The following is an 18,001-nucleotide window of genomic DNA, read 5'->3' on the forward strand; positions in this document are numbered from 1 at the left end:
TTCAGCTGCCTGATATCTGAGGACTCTGGTCACTCCATTACTGTGCAAGAAAACGTGAGACAACACACATCCTGAGTGTGTCAGAAAACCTGAGGAAACAGCAAGCTTCTATGATCTAAGATAACAGGGACACCTAGGTTGAGTACTAGTTTAAAATTAGTGGTAAAATCATCAAGGAAAAGAACAAAAGTACTTTGAATTCTTTCTCAGTCTATTGGAAATTTCTCCTCATTCTTCAAAAATGTACAGCTTGTAGTACTCCCAGTTAAAGATTACTTGTACATCCCCTCTTGATGTTTATATGACCATGTGTTTCTAACATAATTTAGTAAATGTTTTTGGCTGTAATATGATTACATATTGATTGTAATGTAAATCACATGATATGACCAAGATCACCTTTGAATTGCTATGTAAATTAAATCCTAGGTAAAATTTCTTTTTTGTGAAATGAGGAAAAGTTTCAGACATTCACCGTATTCCCTGACCTTGAATTCCTAGCATTCTTGACTTTCAATACTGTTCCCAGGTGTCAAACTCTTGTCACAGTAGATAATATCCCAAATTATCAACTTGAATAATAATGATAGTACCACACATCAGTTTGTGCTGTGGGGGAATGTATTGGTTATTTTAATTGATGTGAGAAGTACAACCTTAACTGCGAAACATCATTTCCTGTGCTTGGGGACCTACACCTTGTAAATTTAGAGAGAGGCCAATTATAAGAGTATGTACACATATTCATTCTCCTTCTTTCTCTCCTCTTGCCTAAGGATGTGACTCGCTTCTCATGTTACTACCCTTAATTCTCTTAAGTTCATGGTATATAAAGGAATTATATGATAGATATATGAAGTTTTTTTGAAACCATATTTTGTCCCAGAAACAGGAATGAAACCACAACACAGAACCTGTACCTGTGCTGACATTTAATTTTGTCCCACACTCCGCATCTAACTTTGGAATTAAGAAGGGTAATATCTGTTGTTTCAACTATGGAAGTGTCACCTAAACCCTACATATTCTGGAGAAATCACATAGAATAAAAGTGACTGGGAATCAGATCTGGAGACTGTAAATTAGATATGGTTTTTAATTGAAATTTTCTCAGCATTCTGGGTCTAATTTGTATTCACAAACATTCACAAAGAACCTTGGAAGATCTTAATTTTCTAAGCCAAACTTTCGTAATATCACTGTCACTCTTCGGTTTCCATCCATGTGCAGAATTATGTGGACAGACCTGCAGTCAATTCTGCCTTGCTTGTGTTCCTAAAGAGTGAACCAAACTCTGACCTCTGGTGATGATATCGCACAACTCAGCTGGTTTATCTCAGTTCCTGAAAATGGAGCACATTGTTGCTGAACAAATAATTTAACAGATAAAAACCTTTCCCTAAATTGTCATGTCAGCATGTCAGTCACCAATAAATCCATAAAGCCTGGACACAAATCAACCTTGTGTCATCCACAATGTGTTGTGCTGAGAGAGATGGCAGACAGAAGTTAATTCTTAATGCCTATTTCCATGACATCTAGAGAGTGAGAAACAAGTTTAGGGATTCTAGGTTAGATCAGGAAAGGTAACATCCTGAGATGGGCCATGAAGAGATTGAGTAGAAAGATCAAGGGAAGGGATGTTGACAGTGAAACCATCCTTCTGTGAGTCCTGAGCTGCTACACATATGACATGTAAAATTCAAATGCTGAACTGTACACTGGAGTTCAGCTCCTCAGTCACTTTCTGTTTCTAATGAATAAAGAGGTAGATGTGCTAGGAAAGGAGACATGAAACAGGCAAAAATGCAAGAATTTCATACTCCCAGATACATGTAAGTCTGGAAGTGGCCTCTCCAGTTTCCTACATGAACACTGGAATGGTCATGCCACACAATCTAAATACAAAAAGGGAGTTCCCAACCTCAGAAGTCAGCTACACTCAATGCTGGAGTTGATGCAGGTATTGCCAAGTGCATCAGGGCTGAAGTCAACATAGTGAAACATAGCTCCAGAGCATGTAGGAGAGCAATGCCCACTGACATCTATAACACAAGACATGAAAAACTTGATTGAAATTAACCCTCAAGTGCATTATTTGTTTGTGAATACTAAATGAATTAGATGATATTTAGTATGTACCAAAAAACCCAACTTAGGATGATACAAAAATCTCCTACTATTGTCTTTATTGCCAGACTTCCTCAGCAATTTACAAATATACTGTGACATGTATGCTACCTTTCAATGCCATCTACAAAACGTGTTATATGCCAGGAAGTCATGCAAATAAGGCCACTCTCTTCTCATGAAAACCAGTCCAACACGGACCCTGAATCTCAGATAAAGGAGACCAACCCTGCATTCCTAGGTCTTCATATTAAGTGATCAGGACTGAACACAGTACACAACATGGATTTGTGGTTGATTTGTGTTTTCCTCATTGCTCTTTTTAAAGGTATTATATAGTTATGAGATAATGAGTGTGTGAGTGGATATGATCTCGATGTAGATTGTATGGAAATTTATTGACAGGATTCTCTTCATTTGTAGGTGTCCAGTGCAAGGATCACCTAGTGTATTCTGGGGGTGGCCTGGTACAGCCTGGAACATCCCTGAGAATCTCCTGTGTAGCCTCTGGTTTCAGTTTTACTAGAGACTGGATGAAATGGGTTCGCCAAGCTCCAAGGAAGGGGCTGGAGTGGGTTGCAGACATTAATGGAGACAGCAGTTCCACAAGGTATGTGCCTTCAGTGAGGGGCCGATTCTCCATCTTCAGAGACAATGCCAAGAATGCTCTGTACCTGCAAATGAACAGTCTGAAGTCTGAGGACACAGCCACCTATTACTGTGCTAGCTACACAATGATGAGACTTAAGTGTGAACCCAGACATAAACTTCACCCTAAGGCCATTCATGACCACCAGGGGGTGCACAGCATAAATAGATCACAGACCGTCTAGGAGATAATGTAGATATATTCTCAGTTGTCTGAGATTCACTTTTTCTTGCTGTCTCCTTGAAATTCTCTCTATATGTATGTTCTCAAGGGACGCATATCCTCAAAACATCACTGTTAGCCTTGTGTTATTTTAATAAAATGCAAACTGACAGCTATGAGTACATAAAGTAGCCTGACAAAGTCACTGAAATCACATGTTCAGGAAGCTCAAGGGCACTCCTGAGTCTTTCTATATTATAGTCAGAACCTTGGTTAGATTTCTTGATTATTACATCCATGAGATGTATGTTTAAGGGATAACCAGGAGGAAAATGGAGACAAGATTACTAGACCACCTGGTCTTCAATGTTCCCTTTCTACTCTCCCAGAGGACTCTGCGCTTCAGTTCAGATATAACACAGCTGTGCTTTTAGTTAATTCAGCTCATTACTCCATCACCTCATCATTGTTCTTTATGGGATGTTGTATGAACTGAATCTTTCAGAAAAATGTGTCTTTGTGGAGTCATACACCATTCAAATGCATTTTATTTTCTTCTACTGGTCCCAAAAATGGACTTGTGTCCCTAGATTTTACAGGAATTTTATCATTAATGAGTGTTGAATTTTGTCAAGAACCTGTTCTACCTTTGATGAGATGATCATGTGATTTTTGTCTTTGAGTCTGTATATGTGGTAGATTACATTTACTGATTTGTATATGTTGAATCATCCCTGAGTCGCAATGAAGCCTGCTTTGATATGGTGAATGATCTTCTTGAGGTTTTGCTGGGTTAGTTTTGCAAGAGTTTTATTAATATTATGTGCAGCTATATGTATAACAGATATTTTTCTGTAATTTTTAATTTAGCTGTCAATGTATCAGCTTTAGTTATCAGGTCAGTTGGGACCTCAGACAAAGATTAGGTAGTGCTTTTTTCAGTTAGTATTTAGCAGAATCTTTTGACAAATCATGAAATAATTTATTTATAGATTAGGTCAAATTCTATGGTGAATATATATGAACTTCATATTTTTTATTTGGTGTGTATCGGGGCTTTAATTATTATTGTTACTTCTATTTCATTAGGTGATATAGGTATGTTTATGTTGCTTAACTAATCATGATTTAACTTTGGTAAGGGGCATATCACAAGAAATTTATCCATTTTTTTGGCTTTTGAGTTTGTTAGACCAGAGGTTTTGATACATTGTCTCTGGATCTCCACAGTATCATTTGTGATGTCCCTTTTTTATCTTAAGTTTTATTAATTTGGACCTCATCCCTTATTATTTTAGTTAATTTCACAAAGGATTCACAAATTTTATTTCATCATAGAACCAAATCTTCCTTTCATTGATTCTTTACACTGTGTTTTTGTGCTTTTTACATTTTGCTGATGTCAGCCCCGAATTCCATTATTTCTTGCCATATATCCTTTGGGTGCTGTTTTTCCTTTTATTCTAGAGCTTATAGGTGAGCCATTAATTTGCTAAAATGCAATGCAATCCCTAATAAAGTTTTTGTAGGCACTTAGTGCTGTGAGCCTGGTTGTTAGATCAGCCTTTGTGCTGCCCCATACTTATCTTGTGTGTCCATTTTTAATACATTCTCAAAAGGTTTTTATTTCCTTTTTAATTTCTGTCTTAACCCATTTTCTATTCAATACTGAATTGTTCAGATTCCATGTGTTTATATACTTTTTGTTGTTGGAGTTAGACTGTTCTCACCTAAAGGAAGGAACCTGGGATGAGTTCTTTATGAACTTGAAGTCTTATGTGAGTCACATAGTGCTGTTTATGGACACCCACTCTTATGGCAAAACTGAGTCCAAAACAGAGTGTTTGGGGCAATTTCTGTTTACCCCGTTGACATTTCTGTTGAGAAGTATGACAGCGAATAAATATTTTACAAAAATTGGGCATAACTCTGTTACCCTGATATCATAATATTATCAGGTAGGGGAGCAGAAACCCATGTGCGTACTGAAACAAAATACTGACAGGTGAATTTAATTTCTTAGATACTACACCTTAGGGTTTGTTTGATCTCAATAAAAGCCCAAAGTTAATTCAGTCATTCATGTATGGCCACTTAATTTCCTACTACTCTTTTGCATACTTGTTCAACTGAACTAGCATTAAACTTCTATGTCTTGATAATTTGAATACTGAAATTTGTAAATGAGCATAAGGTTGCATAAAGTAGCAGGACAGAAAAATGAAAAATTCACACCTATTTTATCTAGTTAAAATTTGATATCATGAAATAACTAATTTAGTCAGATCATAGCCTCTTTCATTGATAGTCACATAGAATGTCTTTACAGCTGAGAATACAGTTACTTTCCTATGTCCGTCTGAGCAATGAAAAAATATCCTAGTATTATGTCTACTTATCAAAATTGTAAAATTTAGAAGAAATTATTAAGATGAATATCCACAGACATATGTGTGCTCAGAGAGAATAAAACACACAGCTAATGGGCTGTGGAAAGAACCAGATATCTGTCCTTTAGAGCAAAGAAGTGTTGCATCACATGAGAAATTTCAGATGGAAAGAAACAGTATCCACAGCCAGTAACCCCATGATCTTTGACTAGAGAGTTTGATCCACCAGAGTTCTATTCAGTTGGATGGTCAACCTGCTGAATATTAGTCATCATATGTTGTAAATTCCTAGTGGCCTCTGACATGTGAGCTTATCACTTGCTCTGTGCAGTGGGGCATCTCTCCAGTGGGGGAAGCTAACTTCTATGGCCTGCCTGGGCAAGGAGAATGAACAGCCAATATCTTTCCATTAGCAGTATAGAAAATCTAGGGTTTTATCGGTGCTTGAAAATCTTCTTACCCTCAGGATCATTTGTGTAGATGTCCACAGAGGCAGAATAAGAGATAGAAAAGAAATGGTTGTAGTAGAGAATAGGATGTCCCTGGATATAAAAAGAATAGAAAGTCAGCCAGGATGATCATTGCTATAGAATCTGGCTGAGAGCTCTATTTTTCAATTGAAGTCCATTAGATAAAGTATAAAGGATATTGTTTATTCCTCTCACATTGTGGAGTGATTTGGAGTTTACAGAAACTTTGGGATCGGAAGATGCAGGTTGTTTGACTCTCTGGGTTTTAAATATTTTTGAGCAATTGCCTGTATTGCACTGATTTTTTTGCATAAACCTTAGAAATTATGTTGCTCTGTAATAACTGAATTTTAAGGCAACCACTGAACATTCACCCACAGAAGTCAAACATTTGCAGTCTGTGGTTGTATAAGAATGAATTTGTCAATAGCCAGTCATGCTTACATGATACTGCCACAAAGTATTACCCCTCACGGCTCTGTACTGTTAGTATGAGATGTGTTACATTTGTTTAAAGTGTAGAATATTTGTTTAGTGATACAAAGATGCATTTCATTCTTTTTTATTTAGGTTAGAAACAATCTTGTTTCATATGTCAATCCCAGCTCCCTCTCCCTCCCCTCTTCTCTAACCCTCCCCACCAGGTCCCCGAGTCACCCACCCAATCTCTACTCGGATTACCGAGGAGGGTGAGGTCCTCCATGTTGGAGATCAGGGTTAAATACTACCCAAGGCCCCATAGGCCCCATAGATTACCTAGGCCTCCTCACTGACACCCACATGCAGGGGGTTTGTGTTAGTCCCATACTTTCTACACAGCCATCAATCTGGAGATCAAGAGGTCCTGCTTGTTCAGAATTCTTTTACATTTCATTTGTTTAACTCTGTAAATCTGTGTTATTTTCATGCCTAAATCACCTAATTGGTCCAATAAATACCTGCACAAATCACAGCTTGCCTGGAGTAAGAAATACTCAAGGCTGGAGGTCAGAGATAATAAATAAGAGCAGCAAGAAAAATGGGGGTAGAAGAGGGGTCAGGCAGTCAGTCACTGACTCAGGTATGGAGTAAGTAGGAAAGAAAGACATATAGAATAATGATGGGGATTTCCTTTCGCATAAATTTACCTTACTGGTTGAAGAATAAAGCATTGCTGACCAATAGGGCAGCATGATAGGTGAGTCTAGATGACGAGGAGAATTGTGGGAAAGTTAGACAGAGAGGAGTAATCATGTGAGTCCAGGGAAGAAAGAATGCAAGTGAGGCATTCTCTTGTGAGATAAGACCATATGGAAATACATATCTAAATAGAAATGGGATAATAATTAAGACAGAGCTAGCAAATAAAAGCCCAAGCGAACTGCCAACAGTTTCATAATTATCAGAGCATCTATCTGTTCATTCGTGTCAAGGTGATTGTGGAACCAGGCAGGAAATACTGTAACAGAATTAAGAATGTATAAAGCCTAGATGCAAAATCTACTTATAGGGAGACAGGAAAATTTAAGTTAGAAAAGCTTGAAAGAATCAAGCCAAGCTAAGGCCGTTCATTCAAAAGTAAAAATAAGTCTCTGTGTATTATTTTTATATATTTGGAAGCTGGGTGGTAGGCCTCCAAAGAGAAAAAAAACAACTACACCTTGATGTTGAAATGTGTTTGAAAGTTGAACGTGTAATTATTACTTAAATATATATCAAGGTAATTATCAAAATAATAGAATTATTTCTGGCAGAAAACCTTCCATTCAAAAGTAATATATAGAGGACAAACTGAAACTAAGACGGCAAAGGCAAGGTATTTAGAATACAGTAGTGTTGTAAGAATGGGGAAATGAAACAAAGTTTATCCACAATGATTTATAATATTTTTGAGTGAAATATAGAGACATTACTTTATGCTGGGGGTCATGTCAGACGAGCTGGTGGCAGTTGGGATTCAGTAGATTGGCTCACCAAAATGCACAGCTCTGATGGTGAATATCAGATACACAAGGTCCTGAAGGCTTCAGCTCCAGAATGCCTCTTGTGACTGCTGTGCCTTTGTGTGTTTGCACTGATGATTTTCTCTGGGATATGGCATGGTATGAATGGGTGTGGGAGGATCTCCATTGCCTTTATTTCATTGTAATTACCTTATGGAAATATCCTATTTGACTGGACATTTTACCTGTGGATTTTTGTTTGTTTGTTTGTTTGTTTGGTTCTTTTTTGTTGTTTTTTATTGAGACAGGGTTTCTGCATATAGTTTTGGAGTCTGTCCTAGAACTCACTCTGTAGACCAGGCTGGCCTTTAACTCACAGAGATCCCCATGCCTCTGCCTCTCAAGTGATGGGATTAAAGGTGTCCACCACCAATGCCTGGCTACCTGTGGATTTTTATGAAGATGATGTCCTCTGAAGCTGTACTGATATTTAAGTTCATTTTTTAGCAAACGCTCTAAGGATTATTCTAGAGGCTAGTTGGCTAGTTTTGTGGGAAAATTAATATAGATAAAGTTAGGATATAATGTTTCCCCACCCCTGGTGAAGAAGGGAAACCTAGGGTAGAAAAGTAAAAACAGGGAAAGGCCAGTCATCTAGGACTTACATTTACATGTCCAACACTGAGCATTTCTTGGAGGACAAGAGGAGACATGTGTCACAGCATACAGAAGGAAAAGAAACAGCCTGACATAAGTCCCTATTAAAGTATTTGAAAACAACACTCTACATGCATACTGTCCATCAGGTTCTTGATCTAAGCTTCCTCTTTTCTGTGGAAGGACACAGGTCTCTTTCCAGACAAGGCTCATGTCTCTGAGGAAGGCAGGGTTTGGTCTGGAAGATGAGACTCTTGGGGTTTCTCCTGTGACTGGTAACAACTCGAGAACGTGAGTTTCCCTAATGCCATTCATGGCCTCCTGAGGAAGTTATGACTGCAGATTTTTTACAGACAACATTTTATCCTCAGGCATTCAGTCCCAGTTTCTTCTTAGGGAGACAGGAGCTGATATCACCAAATCCTCAGAGTTGCTGTCCCTCGCCTGCACTGTCTTTAGATTCCCCATCACAATTAACGACTATTGCTGGCAATTGATCCATCAGCACCCAGGGAAGGTTCCAGAGTGGATGGGATGCATATGTTATGAAGGGGCTGCTAATTACAGTCCATTTTTCAGAAAGCTCAGTCATCTCCAGGAATACATCTATGAGCAAATTCTTTAACCAGCAAAATTTTGTTTCTGCTGAGGACACCGCCACTTACTACTGTTCCAGGAAGGCCCCCAGTGAGCAGATTACAGTGCCAGGACAGATATAAAATCCTTGAAGTAGCACTGAGAACCAGCTGGGGACACACAGGATGCACTAAATATAGGATCAGCTCCAGGAGTAGGTACAGAGATAGCCATTCACACTCTGTAAGAATTTCTACAGATTTCTCCTGTGTCTTCACACTCAGAATGCTTCTGTATCGAAGTCAAGTGGCTTATTCCTCATTTCAAACAAACCTTAACAGTAATGCCCATTTCAGACTTTGTTTCTAATCAGGTATGTGAAATCACTCTATTTTCTTTCCAAGTTATAAGATCTTTTCACAATGTTTGCAGACAATTTTCATTGCCAGGATTAAAGGATGCATTTGTACTAGCAGCTGCTGTTTTTAGAGAATATTGATGGTGAAAAATATCTGACAAGAACACCAGTCCCTCATCAATTAACACTCTGATCATAAATGTCAGTGGGAAGGAAGAAGGAAAATTATCACAGAGCACCCTAAACTAGGTTGTAATCTGTACATGTGAATATCTTCAGAATGCAATTCTGGAAAATGTGTAATATAATCAAATACTCAGTGTATATTTGAAAGCACATACACACAGAGAGAAACACACACACACACACACACACACACACACACACACACACCCTTTACACAGGACAGAGGTGTACACTATTCTTCCATCAGCATGCATTTGAAAACACACACACAGTTTACACAGGACAGAGGTGTACACTATTCTTCAATCAGCTGTGACTTTGCATATGGATAGTAGACACATCATCTCCTAGGAAAGAAGAAGATGCTCTTGATAACATCACATCTGCAAAGGCAGAGAAGGCCATGTCTCTGTGGAAACTGACATCAGCTCTATTTCTGGTATCATTGCTATGGAAGGCAAGCTCTGCCCAGAGATAACTTTATTCTCATAGTATTATAAAGTGACTCAGGGTGTTAGATGGCCTGGAATATACAGATATTAGCAAAAGGCAGCGTGGATGACCTCCTCATATTCTGACTGTCTGAAACTGGGTTCCTAAGGATCACAGAACATAACACTGGGTTCTTGTCTGCATATTTGGTCAGAGATGACAGTCAAAAGTATTGAAATTCCTATCTGTTCAAGAATGAGTATTGACCTGCGGGAAGAAACAATAAGTTTTAGGAAAATTTACAATGTAAATAAAACAACACTCCCCAAAATTAATTTCATTTTTTCATAGACAAAACACAAAAGTTTCTTATCCACTGTTTTAGTCTCATAAGTATTTGTCTTTGTACAATGGGTGTTTTCTTCTTTTCCTTTTTCTTGCCTCTCTCTTCTCCTGGCCTGGGTTCTCTAGATACAGCCTGATTTCTGGTAAAGTGGAAGTGTTCTTCTGAAGTTGTAGACCTGGATATGGAGCCTGAGGTGGGGTGGCTCAAAATATAATATGGAACAAAACTAGGACATAGTTGATTTTCATTTTTACAGTGCCCATATTTGAATGTTGGTAAGAACTGTTTTTCATCACAAATAATGATTTATTGACAGGTATTCATGTACACATTCAGTGGTGAAGGTCTAGGACATTGTTGTCTAAGTTCATGCTCATATAACCTACCACCCATATTTCAGTGCTAACCAGCCATTCACATAGAAAATATAGTCACATATTTTTCATAGGTTTTGTGCTTTTTTGCAGTTTTGTTGCTTAAATTAGCTTCCATGAATATTCCTATGACATCATCTATAGCCACCCATTCTAAAAAGTATTGGTATTATCTGATATATGAGTTAGAGAAGCATCATTCAGAGAAGAAATAGGCTCTGTGTGAATGTAACAAGAATTTCTGTACCTGAAAATAAGAATAGAGAACCGGCTGGTCTGGAACTCAGCCTTCTCTGAAAACTATTACTGTTGCTGGCTTTTCTTGTCCCTCCAGGTCCCGCTACTCTTCTTAGCCCTAATAGGCACAAAAACACTTGATTAATTATAAACTGTTACCTGATGACAATGGATATTTGTTGGGTAACTCTGTGTTAAGTATTAACCAATTTCTATTAATCTATGTATTTCCATGTGGGCTTGGCTTTCCAGAGTATTTCTGGACCTCTTATTCCATTGTGGTCTACATGGCATCTATCGTGGTACTGCCTACCTTTCCCAGAATACTTCTCATGTCTTAGTCCCACTTATATTTCTGCCTCTATGGGCCAAATAGTGTTTTATTTACCAACCAATATATTACAGCAATTCCAACTTTGTATGAGAAGGATTTTGAGACAAATTTGGTTAGATCCTTAGATTACTGAGATAACCACAAATAAATGCAGCTCAATGAATAGCGCTGAATCAATGTCACCTGAATTTCAAAGGATTTGCTGTTATCTTAGCCAGGTCATGTTGTGGACCAACCTATGTGGTTACAAGTGACGCAAGATGAACACATTCAGGTTGTATCCTGGGCACATTTTAGACACCAAGCAAGCTGAATGTTAATTTTTCAACATCTTTAAACAATAATGGGAGGAGAGTTTATGAGTGAGTAATTTTTAATAAGAATGATATCAGCTTGACCTAATATGAATTATTATGTAAGCAAGCTGTGGTAGTTTGAATAAGAGCCGTCCCCATTGGCTAACATATTTGAATTATTACTCATTAGGAAATTACACTACTTGGGAAGGACTAGATGTAACCTTGGTGGAGAAAGTGTGACCCTGCTGGAGGAAGTGTGTCACTGAGGATGGGTTTTTAGGTTTTAAACTGCCAAGCCAGGCCCAGAATCTCTCTCTTCCTGCTGCTGTCAGATATGGATATCTAATCTTAGTTACTTCTCTAGCACCATGTCTGTCTTCATACTGCTTTGCTCCCTACTCTGATGATAATGGGATAAAGCTCTATTACTGTAAACAAACTACAATTAAATGCTATATTTTATGAGTTGCTGTGGTCATGGAATCTCTTCACAGAATTAGAACACTGACTAAGACTGAAGTCTGTAATAAACTTATAAGTCCTCTAGATGCAAATATGATCAGAGACTAACAAGAATAAACCCATAACTTTTTCCTAGGAATCTATTATTTACTATGTTATAATTCAATGCTGTTAGCACTTATCTAGTACAAATATTTCATAAATGAGAATAAAAAATGCAAAAGGTTGTGTGTCTTTTATTTACTCAAAACAAACTTCACAAAAATATCTTCTTAACAGGAAACTTAATAACTTAGCATTCCCTTAATGTTTCAACTCATAGGTCTCCAGGAAAAATTTAGGCTTTACTACAGGAATTTATCTTATCCTATAATTCTAAATCACATAAGAACATTCAAGAAGAGAGTCTCTGATACTCTTCTCTCACATCATATCATCTCTGTCTGCCATAATTCTAGTCATTCTATCCATGGCCTGCATCAACCTAGCTCAGATTTGGGCTACAAGTTACTGCTGTGTATGCTCCCAGGATTACCAGCCACTCTGTATTCATAAATGCCTTCCTTGACAGAGAAAAGCCAGTAGAATGAATGAGAAAACACTTTAGGACAGATAATACAGTCAATAATGATTCATTCATTGAACAAGTCAGATGAAAGAACCCAAGTCTGAAAGTGGGGAGGAAAAGTAGTTTCCCACCCAAATAGGGCTTCTTTCCTAAGACCCAAGTGTCCCTGTCTCTGTGATTTAGTGGGATAGACAAAAAATCCAAAGGTCAGACAAAGTTTTGCAAATGAGGTTTTCATGTGGAGTAAAACAAGGCTTCTCCCTGTGGTAATACAAATCTCATCTCTAAATAGTGATTATTGATTAATTGGACACCATTCTCACAGATGCTACTCAATAATGATAGGATTAATTTATTTACCATCACTGCCAGGATTGATACAGGATGGTTCATAATAGCCAGAATATCACCTGAGTCCTTCTGCAGGCAAATGGATAAATAAGTCATTGTGGTTCATGTCACCAATGAAATACAGTATTTGGAACACTAAGGAAGACAGATCTGTTTCTGAAAACATTCATGTAGATGACATTTTCTTAAGTTAAGGACAATCTGATGAAGAAATTTATGATCTTAAACATTTTCCATTTTATATTATTGGTAATGCTATAAAATTAGTATTAATTGCAATAACACTATATATAATTTAAAAATTATTTGTGTCCTCTAACATTTATTTTTTTCTTTATTTTCCAGTTGCCAAAGCTCATTCACAACACCTAGGAGAGAGATACCAATATACAGTGAAGTATAATGAAAGAAATGATCCAAATGTGCATTTGCTATCCATGGTTCATGGCACTTTGTGCTAGGAAGTATCATAAGTATTTTTGTATAACCCATTACAGGCTGTTCCTTACATCCTGAGGGCTGCACATAATTCAAGTCATGTTGTTATGAGCTCACATGAATCACATCTGGAATATGAGCATCTGCACACCACTGAAAGAAGAACTATTTGAAAACTCCACATCTTGCAAGAACTGGGAAGAGTTTCCCTCAGCTCTTCATTGCCCTAAGGTGATAACTGAGGACATTGTACTTGGTGCCAATCCTTTCACAACTGTTCATTGTGTTCATGATGGTAATGAATGTGCCAGTGTGCACATACTTGAGCACACTACAAATGTAAAGATAAGTAAGTAATGGTTACACTGATTTACAAGGAAAGTTTCATCAAACATACAATATATATACACAGAGCTGACAGAAAAATCCAAAGGAAAAGTAAATACAAAATAAACCTGAATTTCTAGGTTGGTATATATTCATTAACATATATCCTTTATTAATCTTTTGGGTAAGAGTCCAAAATAAAGAAATCACAACATAATATTTTTACAAGGGCATCCTTATTGCCTCAGTAGTCATGTTCACCTCTGTCAAAGAGTAGTTGATGGGATCCAAGGATTCTTTTGTTTGAAGTGCAGTCTTTCATACAAGAGTGACTTATTGGATACACTGTGTAATCATCTTCATGTCTACTTTGCTGCCTCATATATAAAGTCATCTTTTCACCATACCTGACCATATGTGCACCAACTCTAGTACTACTATCCCTTAGGCATCAGGAATTGTTACATGTGATGAAGAGATTCAAATACAACTAACCTCTGATCATGAAAAGCAGCCTAAGACGGGCGCTGTATACCAGGAAGACATGAAAATATGTTTGGCCTCTGATCATGAAAAACAGCCTAAACTGACCCTGCAGCTGTTTCTGAGGATCCTAGGTCTTGAATCCCAGATCTTCCTATGCAGTGACAACCTGGGAGTTCAGGCTCAGCTGGATTTCCTTGTGGTTTCTTAAAGAGGTAACTTACAGAGAAGAAAATATGTTGAGTGTGTGAGAGAACAGGAGTAAACAGAATTCTGTGTTTGCAAGTGATTGGTATAAGGTATAATTTGTGGAGGCTCGTTTTTGGGTAAATACCTTCCCCCCAGCCTGGTCCCAGAGCTGCATCAGTCCCAAATGAACACACAGAAGGCTATATTAATTATAAAGCTGTTGGCCATTTGCTTGGTTTCTGACTGGCTATGTCATATTTAAGTATTTATCCCATAATTGTTAATCTATGTATTTCTCTTCCCTGGAGAAAAGGGTCCGTACCTCTTATTACTATGGCAGCTACATCATGACTCTGTGTTTCTCTGTCCCAGAATCCTCCTCGACTCCTAGTGCTACATGTCTTGCTACCCTGTTGGCCAACTGTGCTTTATTGACATATACATAGGAATTCCCTAAGAGCTGGAGAAGTCATTGAGTTCTCTAAGCCTCTTTTGTGTGGTATCTGGTTTCATCTTTTGTTGATTGCTATATGAGCTGAGTCAGACAAAGTCCAGAGAAGGGATTAGATTTCGCCTCATATAGTAATAGTGATAGTGATGATATTAAGTATACTGATGCAGTATAGTGCAGATAACCTGAAACCAAGGTCTGTGAAGAATTGTGCTGGTATTTATTGGGGATTGCATTGAATCTGTAGATTGCTTTTGGCAGGATTGATCCTACCTATCCTAGAGCATGGGAGATCTTTGTATTTTCTGAGGGCTTCTTTAATTTCTTTCTTTAAAGATTCAAAATTCTTGTGATACAGCTCTTTCCCTTGTTTGGTTAGCATTATCCAAAGGTATTTTATGTTGTTTGTGGCAATTATAAAAGGTGATATTTCTATGAATTCTTTCTCAGCCTTTTTATCATCTGTATATAGTAGGGCTACTGATTTTCTTGAGTTGCTCTTGTAGCCTGCCACTTTGCTGAAGGTGTTAATCAGCTGTAAGAGTTCCCTGGTAGAGTTCTTTGGGTCATTTATGTAAACTATCTTGTCATCTGCAAATAGTGAAAGTTTGACCTCTTCCTTTCCAATTTGTATCCCCATGATCAACTTTTTTGTCTTATAGCTCTAGCTAGAACATCAAGTACAATATTGAAAATGTTTGGAGAGAGTGTACAACCTTGTCTTGATCCTGATTTTAGCTGAATTGCATTGAGTTTCTGTCCATTTAGATTGATATTTGCTGGTGGTCTGTTGTATATAGCTTTTATTACGTTTAGGTATATTCCTGTTATGCCAGGTCTCTCCAAGACCTTTGCCATGAAGGGGTGTTGGATTTTGTCAAAGGCTTTTTCTCCATCTAGTGAGATGATCATGTGATTTTAGTTTTCAGCTTGTTTATATGGTGTAGTAAATTGATGGAATTTACTATGTTGAATCATACCTGCATCCCTGGGTTTAAATCTACTTGAACGTGGTGAACGATTATTTTGATATATTCTTGGATCTGATTTGCCAGTATTTTGTTGAGTATTTTTGCATCAATGTTCAAGAGGGATATTGGTCTGAAGTTCTCTTTCTTATTCGAGTCTTTGTGTGGCTTGGGGAAGAAGGCTATTGAAGCCTGGTAGAATGAGTTTTGCAAAGACCCTTCTGCTTCTATTGCAAGGAATATATTGAGAAGAATTGGTATAAGCTGCTCTGGTAGAATTCTGCACTGAGGCCATTTGGATCTGGGCTTTTTTTTTCGTTGATAGAATTTTGATGACTGCTTCTATTTCCATAGGTGTTGTAGGTCTATTTATATTGCTTATATGTTCTAGATTTAATTTTGGCAAGTGATAACTATCCAGAAAATTGTCCATTTCCTTTAAATTTTCAAATTATGTGGAGTATAGGTTTTCCAAGTATAACCTGAAGATTCTCTGAATTTCCTCACAGTCCGTTTTTTTGTCCCCCTTCTCATTTCTGACTTTGTTAATTTGCATGTTCACACTCTGCTATTTGGTAAGTTTGGACAAAGTTTTGTCTAACTTGTTGATTTTCTCAAGAATCAAAGCTTCGTTTCATTGATTCTTTGTATTGTTTTTCTACTTTCTACTTTATTGATTTCAGCCCTCAATTTGATTATTTTCTGGCATCTACTCCTCCTGGGGGTGTTTGCTTCTTTGTGTTCTAGAACTTTCAGCTGTCCTGTTAATTCTCTAGTATGACTATTCTCCAGTTTCTTCATGTGGGCACTTAGTGCTATGAACTTCCCTCATAGCACTGCTTTCAAAGTGTCCCAAAGTTTTGTGTGTGTTGTGTCTTCATTCTCCTTGAATTCTAGGAAGTCTTTAATTTCTTCTTTATTTCTTCTTTGATGCAGGAATGGTGCAATTGTGCAGTATTCAATTTCAACTAGTGTTTAGGGTTTATGCAATTTGTGGTGTTTTTGAATTCTAATTTTAATGCATGGTAGTCTGATAAGATGCATAGAGTTATGCCTAATTTTTTGTACCTTCTGATGCTTAATATGTTTCCAAGGATGTGGTCGATTTTTTAGAAAGGTTCCATGTGGTGGTGAGAAGAAGGTATATTCTTTTATATATGGATGTAGTATTCTATAGATGCCTGTTAACCCCAATAGGGTCACAACTTCTATTAGACTCTTTATTTCTTTGTTAAGTTACTGTCTGGTGTTCCTTTCTAGTGGTTAGATTTAGGTGTTGAAGTCTCCCACTCTCAGTGTGTAGGGCTTTGTATGTCATTTGAGTTTTAATAATGTTTCTTTTATGAACGTGGATGCCTTTGTATTGGAGCATAGATGTTCAGAATTGATACTTCATCTTGGTGGACTTCCACGATGATGAGTATATAATGACTTCTTTCATCTCTTTGTATTGATTTTATTTTAAAGTCTAATTTGTCAGATATTAGGAATGCTACCCCTGATTGCTTCTTGGGTCCATTTGATTGGAAAATCATTTCCCAACCTTTAACTCTGAGGTAATGTCTGTTTTTGAGTTTGAGGTGTGTTTCTTGTATGTGGCAAAAGGATGGGTTCTGTCTTCGAATCAATTCTCCTAGCCTGTGTCTTTTTATGTGTGAGTTAAGGCCATTATTATTGAGGGATACTAACAACATTTGATTGCTCATTCTTCTTTGATTTCGCATGGTTGTTGTTGGTGGAATTACGTGTGGAATTCCACCCCTTTTTTCTTTTGGCTGTTGGTAAATTGTTATTATCTAATGCCTATGTTTTTCTGGTTGCTAACTTCCTTGGGTTAGAGTTTAACTTTCAGAACTTGCTTTAGGGTTGGGTTAGTGGGTATGTATTGCTTGAATCGAGTTTTGTCATGGAATGTCTTGTTTCCTCCATCTATAGTGATTGAGAGCTTTGCTGGGTATAGTAGTATGGGCTGACATCTGTGGTCTCTTAGTGTTGATAAAATGTCTATTTAGTACCTTCTGGCTTTCATAATTTTCATGGAGAATATGTAATTCATGGTGTAATTCTGATAGGTTTGCCTTTATAAGTTACTTGGCACTTCTCCTTAGCTGCTCTTAATATTCTCTCTTTATTATTTATATTTGGGATCTTGATTATTATGTGGCCAGGGGACTTTTATTGTGGTTCACTCTATTTGGTGTTCTGTAGGCTTCTTGTACCTTCATTGGCATAACTTTATTTT

At 37.4% G+C, this 18,001-nt stretch overlaps 1 gene segment (V, D, J or C); it reads left to right on the plus strand.

Moving 5' to 3' along the window:
• The first annotated feature begins 2,348 nt into the window (after positions 1–2,348).
• Positions 2,349–2,963, plus strand: LOC101836691. The segment is given in 2 exon segments: positions 2,349–2,458; positions 2,554–2,963. Coding segments are annotated over 2 exon segments (456 nt in total).
• The last annotated feature ends 15,038 nt before the right edge of the window (positions 2,964–18,001 follow it).

The sequence above is a fragment of the Mesocricetus auratus genome, unplaced genomic scaffold (assembly GCF_017639785.1).
Source record: "Mesocricetus auratus isolate SY011 unplaced genomic scaffold, BCM_Maur_2.0 Super-Scaffold_15014, whole genome shotgun sequence".
In the NCBI taxonomy this organism is placed as follows: domain Eukaryota; kingdom Metazoa; phylum Chordata; class Mammalia; order Rodentia; family Cricetidae; genus Mesocricetus; species Mesocricetus auratus.